This window comes from Protopterus annectens, chromosome 3.part0 (genome assembly GCF_019279795.1).
Source record: "Protopterus annectens isolate FY-2018-M chromosome 3.part0, PAN1.0, whole genome shotgun sequence".
In the NCBI taxonomy this organism is placed as follows: Eukaryota; Metazoa; Chordata; order Ceratodontiformes; family Protopteridae; genus Protopterus; species Protopterus annectens.
Genome location: NC_056731.1, coordinates 901,427,234 through 901,449,811, shown reverse-complemented (window position 1 = coordinate 901,449,811; position 22,578 = coordinate 901,427,234). Strand labels below are relative to the sequence as shown.

At 42.2% G+C, this 22,578-nt stretch overlaps 1 protein-coding gene across 1 annotated transcript in view; it reads right to left on the bottom strand.

The window, feature by feature from the left end:
* Positions 1 to 22,578, bottom strand: part of PRKDC (protein kinase, DNA-activated, catalytic subunit) — a 4,917,417-nt gene that overhangs the window by 2,130,188 nt on the left and 2,764,651 nt on the right. Inside the window, exon 35 of the mRNA XM_044065724.1 lies at positions 19,809 to 19,936. Within this exon, the coding sequence (XP_043921659.1) occupies positions 19,809 to 19,936 (128 nt within the window). The remainder of the gene's footprint in view (positions 1 to 19,808; positions 19,937 to 22,578) is intronic.

The window sequence follows — 22,578 nt, the reverse complement described above, 5'->3', positions numbered from 1 at the left end:
TACCACCAATGAGGTTCCACATGAGGCGAGGAAGACTAACATCGCTGCCTTCCTTAATCGTTCCATAATCACCAATCTGCAACACAGAAAGCTAGAATACTCCACGAAATGGAATCAACTCATCTGCTATGGCTGTCCAAGCTGCCCAGACCATTCAAATGCCCAGGAAAATAATGAACTGCCAGGGCAATCCACGAAATGGAAAGGAAGACTGACCTAAACACAGTCTGCCTACTTACAAAATAGGAAAGCCCACAGAGAGGGTAGCTCAAATGGGACCTGTCAGGACAATCAGGCTTCCTATGGACTACTATGTGAAATGCAAGGTCTCAATGGACACACCTCCTCCTCTACCCAAGAATTCACAGCAGGGCAATCAAGACAGGATATACAGGGATTTTACTGTGATCAAGCTCTTAAACTAGTTTGGCTTTGAGGGCCCCCATGTCTTCAGCTAATATGGAGACTAAAAGAGAAGAGGTCACCACATAAATGTCGTACAGGTCCCCATTCTTTTCCCATGGAAGAGAGAGGAGGGGGCTTCCCATCCCAGTCCAATAGAAGAGAAAAAAAAAAAGATTCATTGCCACTCCCTGATGGAGTCTAGAACTGTTCCTTGGCTCCTCTGTGGGAAGTGAAGCATTGCAGTAGATGACAGAAGACTCCAGAGAAAGTCTCCTCACCGCCAACAGCTAAGCCTCTCCCCAAAACTCCATACAGATTATCCAATCTCCACCAAAAATATCACAGAAGCCCAACATCAAAAAGGGAAACCAGAACAGGACTAAGAAAAAAATGGCCAGTAGACAGGCAGGGTGGTAAGCACAACACAGTCAGGTCAGCACCTTTAGGGTCTCCTTTCTAGAGGACTAAGAACTCAACTGGTGGTGAAGCAGCAAACCCAACATGGTAGTGAGCTGCTCAGCAAATGAGAAGCTGTTACACTGGAATTGCAGCCCCTAGCCAAACAGCACAATTCTATCAAAAGAATAATTTCAAAACAGGGATAAATGCAGCAAATACAGTGTATGCAGGCACATACCCATTCATACATGCCTAGTATGAGCATTCACCACAAAAACACCTGAAGAGGTGGGGTTGCAAATATATGGCAAATTCCATGGTAAATGAGAGATCCCACCTCATCTCACACCTATGGGAGATCCCATAGCAGACAATCTCATAAACCAGGAGGGTCTAGAACCTGGACTGATGATAGATATATATAGTTAAGGGCTCTCAGCCCTATGTGGAAAGAATATACATTCTTGCCAACCCTGTCCATCCCTTCTACCATCCTAACATGGAGGCAAAATTGGAACTTGGCCTTGGGAATGCTGACAGACCAAAAATAAGTTGGCCTTTGAGTGAAATTACAAACGCACACACAAATACAGAAAATGCTCTATACTTAAGACACTGCTAAAGGCAAAGTGGAAAGATAATTTTAGCTCCCATTTGGGACAAAAACTCAAGACCTTCAACATACTGTGCTGGTATCATTGCCGTTGATCCAAAAAAAGAAAAGTGATGAATTTTTCTTTGAGGAAAATATCTTTTCACAGCTAAGGACCCGCCCAGCATGAAGATCAAGGTCAAATACAAGCACAAATGCATTCAAGCAAGCACATGCACGCAAACATAAATACAGAGAAAGTCCTCTGCTTAGGCACTGTCAGGGTCACAGAAGTAGAATGATATCAACAACTCCCATTCAGGACTTGAACCCAAGACCTCCAGCCTACTGTGTTGGTGCCACTGCTGTGGGCCAGCAACCCGCTAAACAGGTATTGAGTTCTCTTAACAGCCTTGGAAATGAGAAACATGGTTTAACTCCAGTTGACAAATGGCAAACAGGGTATCTGACCCCATGAGGGAGAGGGTGAAGATAACTCTAAGGATACAGAACCAGACCTAGTGCACTGATACTGACTGAAAAAGGACAACACAGCAAATCTGTTCTTTGTGCTAGCTTGGTCTGAAGAGGACAAATATCTGATCCTTACAGCAATATCATTCTGACAACTTGCATGGAACTGTAGTACTAATCAAGCCATTATAGGAAAAAATAGCAGTTAACATTTGGCATGTGACAGCTCATCATTAGCCCCTATAGGTAAGCTAGCCAGGGTTTAAATATGCATTGACTGAGCTATCTAAATAGAATGAACCCCACTGAGGCAATCTAGAATTCTCCAACAAGCCTATGAATGCAAGAAAATACACAGGCTACTTATATAAGCGGAGTGCAACAAGTCTGCAAAGCACTGATTACTGCTCTCTGCTAGATGTTCAGTGCAGAAAATAACCTTAAGCTACACTGCGCATCAGGTGAAAACACAAACTTTAACACGGGAAACACTGTCAACATTTTATACTTCGTGTTAGTTAAAAGCGAGAAAAATAAAAATGCAATTATTATTTAGAATAAATACAAAGAAAAGGTGAATAAAAAGGTTACACAGAGGGAGATACTACAAATACCCTAACTACATTTTAAGATGTGTAACAGTGTGCTTTATTTAACCTTGTGTGGGTGTTTCAGTTGAAGACTTTTGCCACAAAAAGGGAACTGTTTTTAAGCTTCAAACTGCCAATAAGTGGTTCTTGAAATTATCTGAAAGTAGTCTTAACAATATATTGCTTTCACCTTTAATAATAGTATGATCTCAAATTTGACAAACTTCTGGACTAGCACTGCACCATACTGCACCGTGAAGGGTAATTAACTCATGATCGTCATGATGTAACTGCAGAGTGGCTTTTTGTGACACAATGTTGCAATAACAATACCACTACTGAGTGGGGGCACGATAAGATGTGCATGCTGAGCAATTCTTAAAAAAAATACAGCTGTCAGAATTGCACAGTTAGATTTAATTTAATTCACAAAAATATTGACTTTAGTAGCGTCTTGATTACAGATGTAAAAGCTACAGAATACCTATTTGTGTAGAAAGCATCATGAATGTAGCAGCACTCGCACTTAAAAGCCAGACAGATTTTTTTACTCCTCAAATGCATATGAACCCTTTGCAAGATGGCCTGTTTTAAGCAAAAAATACAAGTTAAATACAAGCTAAAATGGATGATTCTTGATATCAGAAAAAGTTAATTTAAAACTTAAGGGTAAAAAAGTGTGTGGTAATATTGCCACTCTGCTACTGTGTGCATGCAAATCCCCCAATAGGTACATTAATTACCAAAGCATACACATTAGACATGTGGAAAAATACAGATATCATGGGGGTCTGCTGTACACAGATCTCTCTACTTGGGATGATATCCCCCTGATATCTGTAGATAGATCTCTGTCTGGGATGATACTCATTTATCTAATTTCCTCTCTTCATTTTAAGGTTTGAATTATTGCATCCCATATATTTAAGTGGGGCTGCAGTAACGGTATATATTGTTTACTATATGGGACTTTAGGCAATTTCAGAGTTTTCTTATTTTTCTTTTGTTTTTTATGAAAGAAGCATATGCGGCTGATTTTCTAGTCATTTTTATGTATTTTAATAGTAAACTACAAGTTATGCTGAATGTTTACAGTTATTACTTAAACACTTCTGAATCAAGTACATTTTGACTTTAATGGCATCTTCTAATTTTATAGCTGCAAGTCAGCATTTTATTCCATTCTTTTTTCATATATATTCACAAATATCTTGACTTTAGTAGCTTCTTGATTTCAGATGTAAAACCTACAGAATACCAATGTGTGTAGAAAGCATCATGAATGTAGCAACACTCATACTTAAAAGCCAGACAGATTTTTCGCTATATATGTATGTATGTATATATATATATGTATATATATATATATATATATATATATATATACACACACACATGTATATGTATGTATGTATATATATATATATATATATATATATATATATATATATATATATATATATATATATGGATTACCTTTAGTACGTCAACAGCCCAATACATCGAATTCCACTTCACCGACACGGCAGAACAACGACAAATGAAGAGCCAAAGTTTCCTGCATGGTAAGTTACCATTTGGCCATCCAGAACTGAAAAACTGCCATTAAATTGACTACACAAATGTGGGGGGGCTTCGCCCCCACACCCTCTAACTTAATATTCCAACTCCAAGAACTCATTATCATGGGGGTATGGGAAAAAGTTCAGGTGGATGGCCAAACGATAACTTACCATGCGGGAAACTTTGGCTCTTCATTTGTCGATGTTCTGCCATGTCGATGTAGTGGAATTCGATGTAGTGGCCTTTCGACATACTAAGGGTAACCCATATATGGATACTTTATATATATATATATATATATATATATATATATATATATATATATATATATATATATATATATATATATGCTCTTTACACCTCTGTGCCTGCCCACCACTGAACCTTCCCTGTAAGTCTTAGTTCACTCATTTGCCCCATAACTGGATAGTCTCAGCAGTGAGCCAAAACCAATCAGATGGATCACTAACCAAGCAGTCATGAAGGTAGCCTCTATGCATATGTCAGCATCCCACCAATTAGCACATTCCTAGTAAGGTCTTAATCTCACCACTGGTAGATGACATGAGCACTTGTACTACTCTGGGGCCTCCCATACCTTTCTTGTGCATGTGCGTGGTTCCATCCAAATGCTAGGGTGGGCTACCATCACAGGTTTGAGAAGGGGAAGCCCATGTCCCAAGTACTGGCAATTTTAAATGTATTGCAATACTCCACTTGCATATATATCAGCAGACCCAAACCACCTCTCTCTTCTCCAGGATAGGTGAAGCCAGCACCTGCCTCTCACTCTCATCCTCCTCTACCCAGCTCTTCTATCTTATCATCCCTATTGGACTTTAGATCATCTGGAGTGTAGTTAGGGCTTTACCACTACACCACAAAGTGGGGGGGTGGCTGAATTATGTGGACAGTGCTCTGCCTGGAACAAGTAATTTGTGTAGGCAGCGTGTGAAATTACATTTTTTGCACTGAAGTAAAAGGAATATGTCACACATGTTTTCATTACTTTTGTTTTACTTTAAGTGCAGACTTGGGTATGTGTGCATGCAAAGGTGGATCATAGTCAAACAGGGCAAGAGGCAAGGTAATGGACCAATTAATGGAACCTCCACTGCCATTTTGGTGTCCCATTACTTGTCTCTCCCTCTAATTACCATAAACACTGTTCAAAACTCACAGTGAGCATACTATTTTTTCTTTACTTCTGAAATGAAGACAGAGATGCGGATTTAATTTAAAACTTTTAATTTACTTATCCTTTGTTCACCAGGTTAGTCTCACTAGGCTAGTAGCATCTTTTAATGGGAGATCCTTGGTGAATGTTTACTATTACTAGGGGAAATTTGGTCAGGGCATCAGGGAACTTCTCCCTACTCTTTTCAATAGCTGAAGTGGGTGTAAAAGATCTTACAGCATCTACCATCAATGCAGGCAGATGGGGCCTTTGTTTAGCATCTCATTTGTAAGATGATTCACTCAGGAGTGCAGCAGCCCCATAACTGCACTGCATGTCAGCAATCCATCTACAAAAAGTGTGGGAGTACAACCCACAGCATTCGACACCAAAAGCAAGCATGCTACCTGCTATGGCACTAATAAAAAAAACTGTCTTTCGTCTTTTCCCGGTTAGGGGTCGCCACAGCGGAACTCCGGTCTGCTAATGATTGGCAGTGAATTTTTACAGGGTTGAGTTGCCAGCCAGGCGCCCAACGTTCAAAGAAGGCTCACCCATACATGCATGCATGCACCTACTTGCATGACTTTTAAATTCACTCGACACTGCTTTCAAATTTTACATCAAACACTGATGGTCATTTGCTAAACAAAACAGTTGCACACGAAAACGGACTTTGCATGAGCAACAGTAAACTTCTCTTCAAGCTCACAGTCACTGAAAATGCAATAAAACTCAAAGTTATTGAAAATGCATCCTGCCAGTGGCAGACCAAGTGTACCTTGGTCCTTGGGCTGTTTTCAAACCTAAGAAGTAGTGAAAACAGTAACAGAGATAAAACAACTGGAAGTAGGATCTTTAGAAAAAGGAAGGAGCAAACTACACAGGATAAAAATGAGAATTGTGGGAACAATATATGCAGAGAAGGACTAAGGTTTAAGTGGCAGGATTTAAATAAGCCATATAATACTCAACTGACTGACTGGATAGATAAGTGATGTACAATGTTTGCAACTACAGCTGTTTCAATGGTGTCTGTGATGTATAATGGTGGCGTTAATTTTAGTTTTTCATTTATATACATGTAAGATTGTTTATGTCACACATGATCATTTAATAAAATTTTTATTGAAAAAAGGCAGTTTTCTCCTGAAGGCAAAGTGCAGGGTTTGACCCTGAACAAATTAATCTGAAATCCCTAACTAGGGCATTACACACACATCATCATGCTGCTTGAAAAAAAAATCAATAATGGGGCCCTGGTTCCAAAGTTAATATCTGCAGCGTGTGTTAAATCCTAAAGCAGCAAAACCTTCATAATGTTGTTCTGTGCGTGTAAGTCATAATATTAAAGTAGTAAGACACATGCAACCAAACAAAACATGGAGTGTGTCCTTAAAGTAGCAAGTAAAAAAAAAAAAGTCTACTGCATCATCTACATTCTTGGTCTCTCACTACTGTACGACTAAATAAATTTTTTCCTATTCTGCTGTAATGCCTAGATCACTGCCAAAGTGGGTCTACAGTAGATCAGGTCGCTATCTTGGTTAACGATCATCAAACAGATGCATGCATATATAAATACAATTTCTTACATAGATTAGGGAGCTCAACTGATTCCAACAGAGCTAACTACACCTCTGGAAGGAGCAAAGAAATTATGCTGCACTGTTTTTCTTGTGTGTGCTGTACAGAGGTAGTGCTCCCTATGACTATTTATTTATATTTGTTTATTGGGAAAGTCCGACTGGACCAGAAGTCCATTTTCAGCAGAGGCCCAAAGAGAAAAGCTCCACAGAAATATAAGCAAAATATAATAATTAGTACAATAGTATACATACAGTAAGATAGCAAATATACATCTAGTCTATACAAAGTAGCATTTGATACAATTTTCTAGTAGATATAGGTTCAAAAAGAAAAATACAAGCATTTCAGTGAAGATCACGGTGAGAAAAATAAAATTAGTACCGTGTACATATTAGTTACAAACAAATGAGATTTCCTTTATATATATATATATATATATATATATATATATATATATATATATATACATATATATATATATATATATATATTTTGAGTAGTAATAAACACTGAGGAGAGGGAGAAAATGAGGTAAGGAGGACAGTGAGTTGAGAAAGACTACTTGCTATGTCCTACTGTTTGAGAAGAGGAAGTCCATCATATATGCTGCAAAGCCTGCCCTACAAACACACACAGACAGTTTAATGGATGTTGGTTTAACATACAAAAATACAACCAAATGCAGACAAGTCAAGAAGCTACACCAACTTGGGATAGCCTGATTTGTAGGACAACTGCAAAAATTTTGTGAAAACAGGATCTGCACCTAATACAGCCCATCCTAATGTTAATCCTTCAGTTTAACACTGTACTTCATTAGAAGTATCATCTTAGCTGCCTTACTGGGCCTGTTAAACTACTTTTGTTATTGCCTCACTTTTTGTAAAGCTTTTTTAGCTAGTTTCACTGTGTGAAATGTACTGATTGGAAATTTTCTCAGTTTAAGCATTACTTGTTGTCTAATTTTCCTGCCAAGGAGTGTAGCATATAACCAATTTCTTTGCACTTAAACATTCTCTACAGTCTCCTTGCTCCTTTTCCTGCTTTAAACTTTAATTTAGTGCCTCACTGCTGTTTTTCTGCTGTGATAAACATTTCTGTAGTGTTTTCTGCCTAAAATAGTGTAGCTAGCAGCTGCTGTGGCATAGTCTTCCTATTGTTGCCTTGTTCTTAGACTTAGTGGCTTTACAGTTGCCTGCCTCTACTGTAAATTTGATCTGGGACACTCCTCCCAGTCCAGTCTCATTAACTCATTCAACATAATACAAAAAAAAAAACATTTTGGAAGGCCAACCCCTAGTTTCCTAACCTTGAATTATCTTCTGTTTCTCTTTTCTCCCTTTCCACTCTACAAAAAAAATGTATTTAGCTGTGTGACTCCCATGCCTGGTTCAGCAATCAAGGAGCCTCACTCCTCACCACTAACACCAGTGAGGAGCATCTCATATAGGAGGAAAGGATAACAAATACACACAGTAAAGTGCAATTTCCCTTAAGAGCACACAGAGATCACAGTCAGTCCAGGGCTGGTCACTCCCTTGCTCTCCAGATCCTCAATAAGACTCCCCACTGGCACAGCTATAGGGTCAAGATCTCAGCCTAGTGGACAAGCTACACCTACAGCACCCTCTCTGTCCAACCAGTGCTTTGTGTCCCTGCCCAAGTAGCTGACACACACAAACACACACACACTTTAAGAGTTTATACAACCACCCAGACACTCCTGGGGAAGGCTGGCACAGGTTCTCCAGCTGTGCCCCCTTTTTCCCAAACTATACAGTAGTACCAGCTGCCACCACCCACTAATATTTACCAGCTACTCAAAGGCCCTTAAAAGGGTGTCCAGTTATTACTGTGCAATATTATTATCCAACTGGTAGTATAGCCCAGGGCTAAAGCTACTGAAGTAGCTTTGTACAATTTTACCAAAGGCATGCAAGTACTCTAAAGAGTTTAAATCTCTACAAAAACAGCCACAGTTGAAAGGGTTTAAAAATAATTAACAAATAGTCAAAGCACAAGAAAATAGTTTTACTACACAGTGTTACTCAAGAGTTCAGAGATCACAGAGTAATACTTAAAATAATTCAGTAGTACAGTTCTGACATCACAAAAAACACAGTCTAATCTTTCTAGTTTTTAGCTATTTCTAAGAGAAAACACAAGTCTAAGATAAACTTACATATAGAGCAAGACAGTGCTGGTGAGTTGGATGGTCAAGACAAAAATGCTTAATGCTTTCTGATTCTCTGTTTTTAAAATCACATTCCTGGCTCACATTACATCATTATTCACACTTCCCTGGGTTCCCAGGCTAACAGAAACTACATTTACATTCTTCACCTCTGGGCAGAAACCAGAGCAATAAAGGACATTTATATATGCAAATTCTGAACATTAACTCTGGCCTTAAAACAATAGGCAGGATGAGTCACTGGCTCAGAGTTTTAACATCAAAGGATCACAGCATGATTTACTTGGTCAGTACAGTGCAGAGTTGTTACATTTTTTCCAGTTCCACATGTAACACTATTGTTACCATTTAAGACAACAAGCCTGTGGTTTACATTAATATTTACAGATGACAGAATTATCTCCAAAATTCTATCTGGCTAGTCTGGCTCCCTTCACCTATATTCACCCAGTCTTCACATATTCCCCCCCCCCCCCCGGTGAACTCAAGCTAGTTTTTCAAGTGACCCTCGAGAAACGCTGCTCGAGGCAGTTAGGTCTATTTAAGTGTACCTTACCCCGTTCCCTGTCTTGACAGCCCATCTGCATTGGCATTGCTAATCCCACTGCGGTGCTGCATGGACATATCATATGCTTGCAACCCCAGGCTCCTTCTGAGCAATTTGGCATCTTGCTGGCTGGCTCTGTTTAGCTATGTTAGGGGGGTTGTGATCTGTCATAACAGCGAATTTCCTTTCATACAGATAAAGCTGAAGTTTTTGCAGTGCTCACACTATGGCTAGACACTTCTTTCCTACAGCTGCATAGCATTCCTCCCTGGGTTGGAACCTACGACTGAGATACACCACTGGGTGCTCTTCCCCCTCTGAAGAAATCTGGCTAAGTACAGCCCCCACCCCCATGGTTCGAGGCATCCAACTTTACAACAAATTCTTTGCTGTAATCTGGACTGGCTAACACAGGGGGTCCTCCCAAAGCTTCTTTGCGATTCTGGAATGCCTGCTCACATGCTGGGGTCCACACTACCTTATTTGGCCTGTTCTTCCTTGTCAGGTCTGTGAGGGGAGCAGCTATGGTACCATAACTGGAGACAAACTTTCTGCAGCACCCTGCTGTCCCTAAAAATGCCCTCACCTGCTTTTTAATAACAGGTGCAGGCCATGCCTGAATAGCTTCCACTTTAGCAGGTTCTGGCCTTATCTTACCACTCCCCACTCTATGTCCTAGGTAGGAGACCTCTGCCATACCCACCTGACATTTGCTCGGCTTAATGCTCAACCCTGCCATCTGCACCTCCCTGACAAGCTGAAGGTGCTCTGGCCAGGAATGGCTCTAGATGGCAATATCATCTAGGTAAGCAAGGGCAAACCCTCCTGCTAGGGTATGATCTACCAGCCTCTGGAAAGTTGCTGGGGCATTCTTCATCCCAAAGGGCATTTTTGTGAACTCATACAAGCCAAAAGGAGTCACACAGGCTGACTTCTCTCTAGCACTGGGAGTCAAGGGCACCTGCCAGTAACCTTTGGTAAGATCAATGGTTGTAAGATACTTATCCACACCCAGCTGCTCTAGGGCCTCATCTGTCCTAGGGCATGAGGTAAGCATCTGACTCTGTGTGACTATTAAATTTCCTGTAGTCCACACAGAACCTGGTGCTGCTATCCTTCTTTGGCACCAGCACCACTGGAGAGGCTGAGGGACTATTGGACTCTTGAATCACCCCTAGCTCCAACATCTTCTGTACCTCCTCCCTCAGAGTTTGTTTGACTCTCTCAGGCACTCTATAAGGGGCCTGCCTAACAGGCCTTTGTGGCCCTGTATCCACTTGGTGCTGCCCCAGGTGTGTGCACCCTGGTTTCCCAGTGAACACGTTCCCAAATTCCTGTATCACTGCACGAACTTCTCAAACCTGGGTAAAAGATTGCTGCTGGGACATTGCTACCCCTTCCACTGAGGTGTCAGTCGAGCCTCACTGAGGAGACCAGTCCCCAGATCTCCCTCAGACTCCTCCTTGAATCCACTGCAAATGCCCAGCACAAGAGCCTCCCTATCATGGTAAGGTTTTGTCATGTTAACATGGTACAATTTGTGCCCCTGCCTTCTGCCTAGCAGTTCCACCATGTAATTAACATCACTTACCTTTCTTACCACCTTGTAGAGGGTCCCTCCCAAGCTGCTTGCAAGCTTGTTGTATCTGCCAGGAATGAGAACCATTACCTGCTGCCCTACAGCATACTCTCTAGCTCAAGCATTCCTGTCATACCATACCTTTTTCTGTTGTTGGGCTTCTGCCAGGTTCTCCTGGGCCAAGCCCATGAATTCCCTAAGCCTTGTCCTGAGGTTCAGGATGTATGCCACAAAAGACTTCTTGTGAGACTCGCACTCACCTTCCCACTCATCTCAAATTAAATCTAGAGGTCCCCTCACCCTATGCCCATACAGCAACTCAAAGGGTGAAAAACCTGTGGATTCCCGCGGAACCTCTCTGTAAGCAAACAGATGGGACAAATATTTGTCCCACTCCCTCGTAAACTAATGTGCAAATCCCCATAACATGGACTTGATTGTAGAGTTTAACCGCTCAACAAGACCATTAGTCTGGGGATGGTAGGGGGTGGTCTTCATGCGATTTACCCCACAGGACTTCCACAGACAAGCCAGCAGGTCTGACATGAAATTGTCACTCCTGTCAGTAAGCATTTCTTTTGGGAAACCTGCCCTGCTGAAAATCTCTAACAAAGCATTTGCCACCTTCTCTGCCTCAATGGAGGACAAAGCCATTGCCTCAGGGTATCGTGTAGCATAATCCACTACTAATAGGATATACTTTTTCCTTGTGGAACTTGGGGTACTCAGAGGACCCACAATATCCATAGCTACCCTCTGAAATGGCTCCTCAATCACAGGCAAAGACATCAAAGGAGCTCTCATCTTGTCTCCTGCCTTGCCTACGTTTTAGCACTGCTCACAGGTCCTGCAGTACCCTGTTACATCTCTGGAAATTCCAGGCCAATAGAAGTTGTGCATAATACGCCTCTGTATGTTTTATGCCCATATGACCTGCAAAGGGAACATCATGGGCTATGGCTAGAAGTGCCAGATGGTAAGCTCTAGGTACTACCAACTGCTGTATTCTCTCACCTTCTAGCCCTCCCTCAGGGATCCACTCTCTGTACAGTAACCCTTTGTCCCAGTATACAGATTCCCCCTTTCCTAGAGAATCAGGTGCCTTCCTAGCTACCTGCCTCAGGCCTTGCAATGTAGGGTCTGAGAGCTGAGCCTGTCTCAACTGTCTCCTTGTAACCCTTCCCAGCTCCCTTTCCACAGGAAGTCTGGCATCCTCTGATAGTGGTATCTCACTGTCAGTCTGGGTACTACTACTCACCACTACCTTTGCAGACACTCTGTCCAAGGGACCATCAGTACCCCAAGCAGCTGTGGCTGTATCACTGCTACAGGGTAGATCTCTCCCTGAACTAACCACCTCACCAGTCCTGGCTGCAAGTATGCAGTCTGTCTGGGTCTCCCACAGACTACCATACCCACATGCTTGTTCTCCTAGCCTGACTGCGTGTAACTGCACAAACGCATGGTACTGCCTCATCCAAATCCTTCCCTATCAGGACATCTGCAGGATGGTAGTTTGGTACCCTTGTTGGCCCAAGACAATCTACTATTGGCATTTTGTCTTTCCCACTTACTGGCTCCCTCACCTTTTGTTCCCCCACCTTGCCTCCATGGACACCTGTATGCCACATGGCCCCACTGGTTGCATTCAAAACATTTAACCCTAGCTCCTGGAGGTGTACCTGGACTAATGGCTTCCCCTGCTACTGGCAGATGCTGTTGGGGCAGTCTGTGCTCCTCACAATGGGTTCCTTTAGACCCATGAGCAGTACTGGGAGTCCCTTTCCTGGGCAGGGCTGCCCTGCTTCCCAGGTATAGGTCTCCCTTCCCCAACTCATCTGAAGTGGCACATTGTCTATCAGCTAACCAGATCCTCATGTCCTCAGGCAAAGTGCTAAGGGCTTGTTCCCTCACCAAAAGGTCCGGCAGCCCTTCAAAAGTGGTGACCTGACATCCACTCACCCACCTATGAAAATAAGTGCTCAGTTCAGCAACATATTCACACACACTTTCATCTGCCTTGCGTCTATGCTCACAAAACTTTTTCCTATATCTTTCAGGTGTTAGCTGAAACAATTCTAACAAGTGATTTTTAACAGCAGTATAATCAAAACATGCTAAGTCAGGCATTTTTGACAAAACAGTTAGAGGTTTACCATGGAGTAAGGTGGGTCAGGAACCATACCCAGAGCCTTTGGTCAACACCATACTGTTTGCATACCATCTCAAACATATGAATGAATCTATCAAAATTATTCCCCTCTTTAAACTGCGGAAGAAATTTACTGACCTTTTGTGCTTCTGGGGTCCAGTTACTCCCTTCCCCATTACCTCCATGGCTCTGGCGAAGAGTCGGCATCTCCTTCTCATGCTGTCTCTGCCTCTCCTTTTCCTCAGCTTCCAGGCGTAGCAGTTTCTCATTCTCCTCAGCTTGCAAATGTCGCAGTTTCTCCTTGTCCTCTCAAGACACCTTGCTCTCTCAGCTGCTTCGAGTTCCAAACGCCTGGCCTCCAACTCAAGTCTCTTTAGCTCCAGATGGATTTTTAAGTCCTCTGGAGAAAGGTTGAGCTGTCCATTCTAAGAGGGTATTATATCTCCACTGCCAGTCTGATTGTCCCCCTGGTTGCTGTTCTCTAATGCAGCTGTAACCAAGGCTGCAATCAGGTCTGCCTTGGTCAGGTTTCCATGCACCAGTCCCCTAGCCTGGCACATTGCCAGCTGGCTCCTTGTCAGCTTTCCATACTCCTCTGCTGACATGCTGCCTGCTCACCCTAACTATGCTAACAAAAGAAATAAAACAATTGTGCTCTGAGTATTCACTGCGTGGCTGATTTAGAGTACAAAATATCTTCAGAGCTCACTGTACACCAGCTACAGGAATTCACTCTACCCACACCACTAACAAGCCAATTAGTATTTGCCAACTAATTAATGTGTGTTGTGGATATCCCACCACTGCCACCAATTAATATGAAACGCCTATGCCCTGGCCCAGCAATCAAGGAGCCTCAATCCTCACCACTAACACCAGTGAGGGGCGTCTCATATAGGAGGAAAGGGTAACAAATACACACAATAAAGTGCAATTTCCCTTAAGAGTGCACAGAGATCATAGTCAGTCTGGAGATGGTCACTCCCTTGCTCTCCAGGTCCTCAATAAGACTCCCCACTGGCATAGCCATATGGTCAAGATCTCAGCCTATTGGGCAAGCTAAAACCTCCAGCACCATCTCTGTCCAACCAGTGCTTTGTGTCCCTGCCCAAGTAGCTGACACACACACACACACTTTTAGAAGAGTTTATACAACCACATAGACACTCCTGGGGAAGGCTGGCACATTTTCTCCAGCTGTGCCCCTTTTCCCCCAGACTATACGGTAGTACCAGCTGCCACCAGTCACTAATATTTATCAGCTACTCAAAGGCCCTTAAAAGGGTGTCCAATTATTACTGTGCAATATTACTTTCCAATTGGTAATGTAGCCCAGGGCTAAAGCTATTGAAGTGGCTTTGTACAATTTTACCAAAGGCATGCAAATACTCTAAAGAGCTTAAATGTCTACAAAAACAGCCACAGTTGAAAGAGTTTAAAAATATTTAATAACAAAGAGTCGAAACACAAGACAATAGTTTTACGACACAGTGCTAGTCAAGAGTTCAGATATCACAGAGAAATACTTAAAATAATTCAGTAGTACAGTTCTGACATCACAGAAAAACACAGTCTAATCTTTCTAGTTTCTAGCTACTTCTAAGAGAAAACACAAGTCTAAGATAAACTTACATATAAAGCAAGACAGTGCTGGTGAGTTGGATGGTCAAGACAAAATTGCTTAATTGCTCTCTGATTCTCTCTGTTTTTAAAATCACATTCCTGGTTCACATTACATCATTCCTCACACTTCCCTGGGTTCCCAGGCTAACAGAAACTACATTTACATTTTTCACCTCTGGGCAGAAACCAAAGCAATAAAGGACATTTATGCATGCAAATTCTGGCCATTACCTCTGGCCTTAAAACAATAGGTAGGATGTCTCACTCTAGACTCATTGGATCCGAGTTTTAACATCAAAGGGTCACAACATGCTTTACTTGGTCAGTAGAATGCACGGTTACATTTTTTCCAGTTCTACATGTAACACTATTTTTACCATTTAAGACAACAAGCCTGTGGTTTAAATTAATATTTACAGATGACAGAATCATCTCCAAAATTCTATCTGGCTAAGCTGGCAGCTTTCACCTATCTTCACCCAATCTTTACAAGCTGCTTTTACAGTATTTGTGTTTCCTTCTCCTACTCTTTTACTTCATCTTGCTTTTTCGGCTACTTGTTCTCTAAAGTGTTCAACTGCATTATTTCTGCTGCATTTATTACTGCTTGGTTTTAGCCTGTTTAAATTGTTATTCAAAGCTTCTTAGTTTTAGTTTAAGTACTTGGGCTTTAAGCCTATCCCTTATGCTCTCCCTGCCCTCTCTCTCCCTCAGATTGTGACAAAGATGGATGGACAATTTGCTACGGTTTCTCCTGTCAGCCTGGTTGATATGGGCATCCTGAGACAGTGTGGCAACTGCCTCATGTACACGGACAACCATCTACTATTACCACCTAGGAACAGAATTTGAGAGAGATGCAATTACATTAAGAACCTAGAGTCTATGCTCTCTCCCTCACAAGCCAGAACATCTGGCACAGAGAAGGTTATCAACACAATCACTACACCTAAAACACCACCCACAACTGCACAAGACACAGCCACATATGTGGAGGTTCTCAACAAAAACATACCCAAACAATGGAGACCTCAGAGGCAAAAACACATGCAAACTCCACAACCCTCCACACTACATACCATGCATAGTCCACACACCTGTCTCTTGCAACCACTAAGGCCTAACCATAAACCCAACATATTCATCATAGGAGACTCCATTACGAAGCACACAGATGTGCCTCTCACCAGGCTGGATAAGGAGAAAGTCAGTTAGTTGTCTGTCAGGTGCCAGAATCCACCATATCTCACACACACTCAAGTCTCTCAACAACAGGTACTGTTATGACTCTGTCATAGTCCATGTTGGGTGAATGACTTGAGACGTTACCTCCATGGACTGTATGAAGAGAGACATGATTGAACTTGAACTATCTCAGGCAGGTATGTCCCTAGCCTTAAGCAGCTCAATACAAACAGAAAATGATTGACTAACAACTGGCTTAGTTTCTGGTGTCATTCCAGAGGGATCGTGAACCTGACAGCCTGGGACGATATGACTGACGGACCATGATGCTTTGCTAGAGATGGCCTGCATCTGTCTCACTTGGGCTTCAGGCAAAGGCCCCTGCCTTCCCTATAGTGCCTTTCTTAGGAAAAGCCCTGAGGTTGATAAAACCAACATAAAAATTTCAACAAAATGCAAATTAAAGGTCATGCTGCTAAACGCTAGGAGTCTAAACATGAAACTACACTCATTGCAAGCATTCTTAACCCTAGAAGATGCTGACATTTGTGCAGTCACAGAAACCTGGTTCAAAGCTCCCAAGAGCACCCCATCCTTACCTGGTTACTCATCCTATCATACATTCATAACCCAAACTGTGTTCAGCAAAGCCAAAGGAGGTATAGTTTCAATATATATTAAGGACACACACACACCTCCAGGCTGGTCAAACAGTATGACTCACAATTCACAGGAGACACTCCAGGTGCAGATAACCAGTGAAAAAAAACCCTATTCAAATTATAGCTAGCTACAGGCCCCCAAATTTGACTGAAGATGCCCACTCCATCTATCTCAACTTCTTCAAATCTATCAAGATTCAACCCTTTACCTGACCCTAGGCAACTAACTACCCAACCATAGATTGGACAAACTACTCATGCCAGAACGCAAATTCCCAGATACCCCTACAAGAGGTGATAATATCTTGCACTTGGTATTAACCAACATGAGTAACCACTGCAGCATCCCTACAGCATCATCCTCCCTGGTAAGATCTGACCATAAAGCTGTCATTTTCGAAGTCAGCATCTCTCCTGACCCCCCCCCCCTTCTCTAGCTAGGGTCAAACAAAAAAACTTCTCCAAAGCTGATTACAACCTCTTGAGGGATGGTATAATAAACAGCTTCACAGACCCCCTCCCCCTCTGTTGGAACTGGCACCAATGTCCAAATCTACACCAAAGTATTATATGAGCACTTGTATAGATGTATGGAATCAGGAATATCTGACAGGACAAAATCATCCTCCGCAAGGAAGAGCAAACCAGTCTGGTGGACATCTGCAATAAATAAACTATATAACAAAAGGAAAAAATGCTGTCCAGGACCAAGAAGGAGCAGGTGCCCAATTGGAAGCAATCTCTCCTTAGCCTGAACAAACTAAGAGCACTAGTGAAATCCTCTAAAGCCAACTTCAAGTCCAAATTGGCCACATCTACTTGAGACTATCATAAGGCCTTCTTCACATATGTCCGCAATCTCAAAGGAAGCACCCAGATCTGTTCAGAACTGGTGGTCAAGGACACCACATACACAAATGCTGTAGACATAGCCAACCTACTGGCTGGCGGATTCAGCAAAAACTTCACCCCTCTGTCCCCCCCATGAGTAAATCAGGTCATCCCCAGTACTTGCCTCCCCACCCTTATCTCTAGGGAGCAGGTCATCACTGCCCTCTCAAAGATAAAAAATACAGCCTCCATTTGACCCGATAACATCCCAGGCTGCATCCTACATGAACTCAGGCATGAACTTGCAGCACCATTAGGCACCCTATTCAACCAAAGCCTGAGTACCAGCTTTGTCCCAGCTGTGTGGACAGCCACTGTCATCCCTTTACACAAATGTGAAGCATCCACCGATCTGGGAAATTATAGACCCATCAGCCTAGCTAGCCTGATCTGCAAGGTCATGGAATGGATTACCATGGACCGCATCAACAGGGACATTGGCAACCTCCAAACACTCGACCTCACACAGTTTGGCTTTGTCAAGGGGAGGTCATGTATGCTAAATCTGGTAAACCTCTTTGATACAGTCACCAAAGCCATGGAGGAGGGAAAGACCATGCACACCACCTACCTTGACCTTCAAAGCCATCAACACTATTCCCCACTCAGGCATAATAGATCAGCTTTCTCAACCAGGCATCAATCCATATGTTATCAGATGGATAGCAAACTGGCTCACTGACAGAACGCACCTAGTCAAAATAGGGGCACCCACCTCAAGCAGTAGATCTTCAATGAGTGGCGTGCCTCAGGGATTGGTCTTGGGGGCTCTGTTATTCGGGATATACATCTATTATGTGCAGGCCAAAACCAGTTGGCTATGGCTGACCAAGTCTGTAGATGACTGCAAGCTGGGCGCGGTTATCAATTCCCCAAGTGATGTAGACGTCCTCCAAGAGGGTCTCACCCAAACAAATGACTGATGCCAGAAACATTGTCTCAATCTGAATGCCAAAAAATTCATCATCATCCCCCCTTTGGGGACAGTGATGTCCCCACATATCATATTAATAACAACGTTCTAAGCACGCATCAGTCATGAGGGATTTGGGCGTCCAGGTTGAAAGCAGCCTGACTTTTGACTACCATGTTGATTCCGTTACATGGAAAGCTTTCTACATGGCCCACCTCATAAGTAAGGGTATCTCATACAGGGACAAGGAGGTCATAACACCTCTGTATTCTTCCTTATAAGGCCAATAATTGAGTACAATGTCCCCTTCAGCATGCACCTCACAAAGCACATGCAGCAGCTGGAGAGACCACAGAGGTTCCTCACCAGAAGAATCCAGAGCCTCAAACATCTATCCTACACAGATAGGCTAAAAGCCCTGTCCCTCTACTCAGTTTCATACAGACTCCTCAGAGGTGACCTCTGTCTGACATACAAAGCAATCTCAGATCCTGTCTTGATGGGACTGCTGCATATCCGCAAGTCAAGCTTCACTCGAGTAACCCACACACGCGACATGGTCTGTGACATCAACAGGACTTTTTGGCGGGACAGATTAGTGCCCCGACGACTCCCCCATCTATGGAATAGACTCCCTCTCCACGTCAAGCAGAGCATCTCATTATCCCTTTTTAAGAACAACCTGGATAACTGGATGAGAAACAGAAACTATACCCCTCGGATTCCACCGGTGTCCCTGCTAGACAGGGGGTTTGGGTGCTGACTTGTCTAAACATGGGCTAAACTCTTGGCTAGGCTTAGAAGGTCCTCAGGGCCAATAGCCTACTAACTTCCTATGATTCTATGCAATCAGCACGTTAGCTAGCACTGTTCGCTCACAGCAATCTAGTTCCGTTCTCAGATAGGCTGCTTTCTGTGTGGAGTGAACATGCTCTTCCCATGTTCATGTCATTTTTTGAAGCAACTAGTTTCTTCCTACATTAAAAAGACACATTATCAAGTTGGCTGTCAATACCAAAACGTGTGCGATGTAGATCTTTAGAAGTACACTTTTAGTCCCGTGCACCTTTGTTAAACAGTCAACCATATACTACTCCACATAATATTTAGTACCCGACATATTCTTTATACATAGAATTGTCTGTATTATGCAGTTCCTTGAAGTATATAGATTATATACATATAATTCTTTAGAAAAAAAAAAGCAAAACTGAAAATCATTTAAGACACTTAGTATTAATAGTATTGGCTTGCACATAATTACAAATTTACCTTCGAATAACTTTTTTAAAACCGGTCTGGAAAGCATCTTCCATGGAATGTTTGCTGTCTCGACATAAAATTTCAGTTAAGATTTTCAAAAGCAAAGGACTCTGGGATAATTCCAATGCATCCAACAACTGAAAAACAAGTTTACATTTCCAGTTTAATGCTGCTCTTTATATGTTAAGTTACAAAAAGTATGATACATTTTCTCAGTTTATCTTTGCTATAAAACTGGTATGACATCTTGCACCAGAAAATAAGCATTGTTCATTTCAGTTTTTTTCCTTTCAAGAAAATTACACAAAAATGTATTTTAAATGTAACATTCAAATTGAACATTTTTCACTTATCAAACATATCAGGAAAATCATCCCAGTTACAGTAATCACAGAGAAACCATCAATATTTATGAAAGCTCATCATAAATTTGTATTTAACCTGTACAGTTCCTCATTTCTAAATGGGGTCTGTGACTGCTACCTCCATCCAGTTATGTGCCCTCCCAAACCACCAGCTGGCATACCCCTGAACCTCTGGGCATTATAAATTATAGCACTAGCCTTTAAAACTCATAGTACAGAATCAGAAAAAGGATTACTTATTTTTTCACAACAGGAGTTTTTCATATACTACAGCATTAGGGATACAAAGAATCTTTGTATAGGCTTACTTTACTTAAGGCGTCTATACATAAACAGGTCTGACTTTACTAGGAGCATAAGTAACTCTAAGAGAAGCAAGGCTAAATCTGAGGGCCAAAATTATTGCTCAATGCCTAAATCATAGGAGTCGAGAGGTATGCCAGCTGGTTAACATAATCCTTTGACCACTATCTTCTTGCAAAAAATAATGCAAACATCAGCCCAAATCCTATATGCAGAGTGTGAATATCTTCTTATTTCAGGAGCAATGGAAACGTGGGGACACAGTCACCACATGGCGGAATACATTAACTTTTTATTTGTAGATGATTTCACAGTTGCTTCACTGCCGTATCGGTGGAATGTCTGAGAAATTTACAATCATAGCAGCAGATTTAAAAAAAAATGATAAAACCCCATTCCTCACACACACACACACACACACACACACACACACACACACACACACACACATTTCCTGAGAATGACTCTTGCAGGTATTTTGTGGCTTCTTTTCTTTGATACTACATTAATAACATTCATTCACGTATTTAACATTTGTTGACCGGGAAAGTCTGACTAGGGGAGGGCCTATTTTCAGAGGCAGCCCGGGGAGAAATGTTCCAGATGCATGTCTGCGAACTTGGTGAGCCACAGGCCTTTGACATTAGCTTTTACTTCCAAGAAGTAGATGCCAAGCAGGAGCTGGCCCAACACAGAGTCATGGTGGTATTCCACTGGTGACTGGTCTCCTGGTATAAATGGGCCCACCAATCCTGACTTTGTTGGTCCTGTAAGCCAGCCAGTAATCTAGCCAATTATATGGGAATTTATGCCTACTTCTGAGAGTTTGCCAACAATACTTCACTGGGGTACTATATCAAATGCATTGGCCAGGTCAAGCTAGGCATTATGCATGGTTTTCCCCTCATCCATCGCCTTGGTGACCCCTCTGGAAGTAGTCTACCAGGTTGAGTAGGCAAAACCTTCCCTTAAAACCAAACTGGGATGGGTCCAGTGTCTGTAGGTTGCCAAAGATCTTGTTGAACGTTTCCATGATTTGTTACATAGCTTTGCATATTAGACTTGTCAGACTGATGAGTCTTGTAGTTCCTGCGGTCAGATGACCATTGCAGCTCTCAATTCACCTGGTATGTAACTTTTTATGATGCTGCAGTTGAAGACTGCCTCAAAAGGTCCTGCTAGGTCACATTTTATGCTACTTAGAAGGCAATCAGGAATATTGTTGGAGAATACTGAAGCAGTGTTTTTGGTCTTAGCAAGCACTACCAGAACCTGCTCTCAGTTGATAGATGGATGGATACGCTAGAAGGGATTTCAAGGGGGGAGTGGGGGGGGGGGGGTTAGAGCTAAATTTCACAGCCAGGAGCTTTTCTAGGTCACCCTAGTCAGTGAAGATTGTGCCAATTTACCACCAGTTCTACACACACCGCTGTTACTTTTAAGATTCCCGACATAGGTGAAGGCAGCCTAGTAATGGTCCTTAACCTGGGAGGCTATCCTGGTCTTGTAACTGGTCTTGTTGGACTTATTAGACCACAGTTTTTTCTTTAGTTGCATCAGACTGCTCTTATCTCTGCGAGAGTTGCTCTTTTTGATTTTGGTCATGACTTTTTTCTTTTATTATACATCCTGTTAACGTAAGGATTCCACCAGTTTCTTGGGACTGCTGGAAACGTTAAAACAAAGCAGTTGGACTACATCTTGCATTTACGGAAATAACATTACTACATTTACAATATTGCACTTATCTTGCCTTTTAAATCAGTTTTGTGTGTTGTGTTTGCTCATTACCTGAAGTTGAAGCTATTGATTTAAGGCATTTTTATAGTCTACAGAGCTTTATGGTTTCTGAACTGGGCCTAGGTGTTCTGACTGGGCTCTTATTTTATTGCATTTTTACTAGCTCTCTTCTGAATTTGGTTCTCCACCCCCTCACCATATTCCTGTTGTCATTTTATACTTAGAGGATTTGAGATGCCTGACCCTACTGTATATCTGGCGTTGGAAGCTCCTCCCAATCTAGTCTTCTGTATACTTGACCCTAGAAGCTCCTCCCAGTTATATCTCCTCTGCTTATCCTACTGGTTACTTACACAAGAAACTGTGAAGGT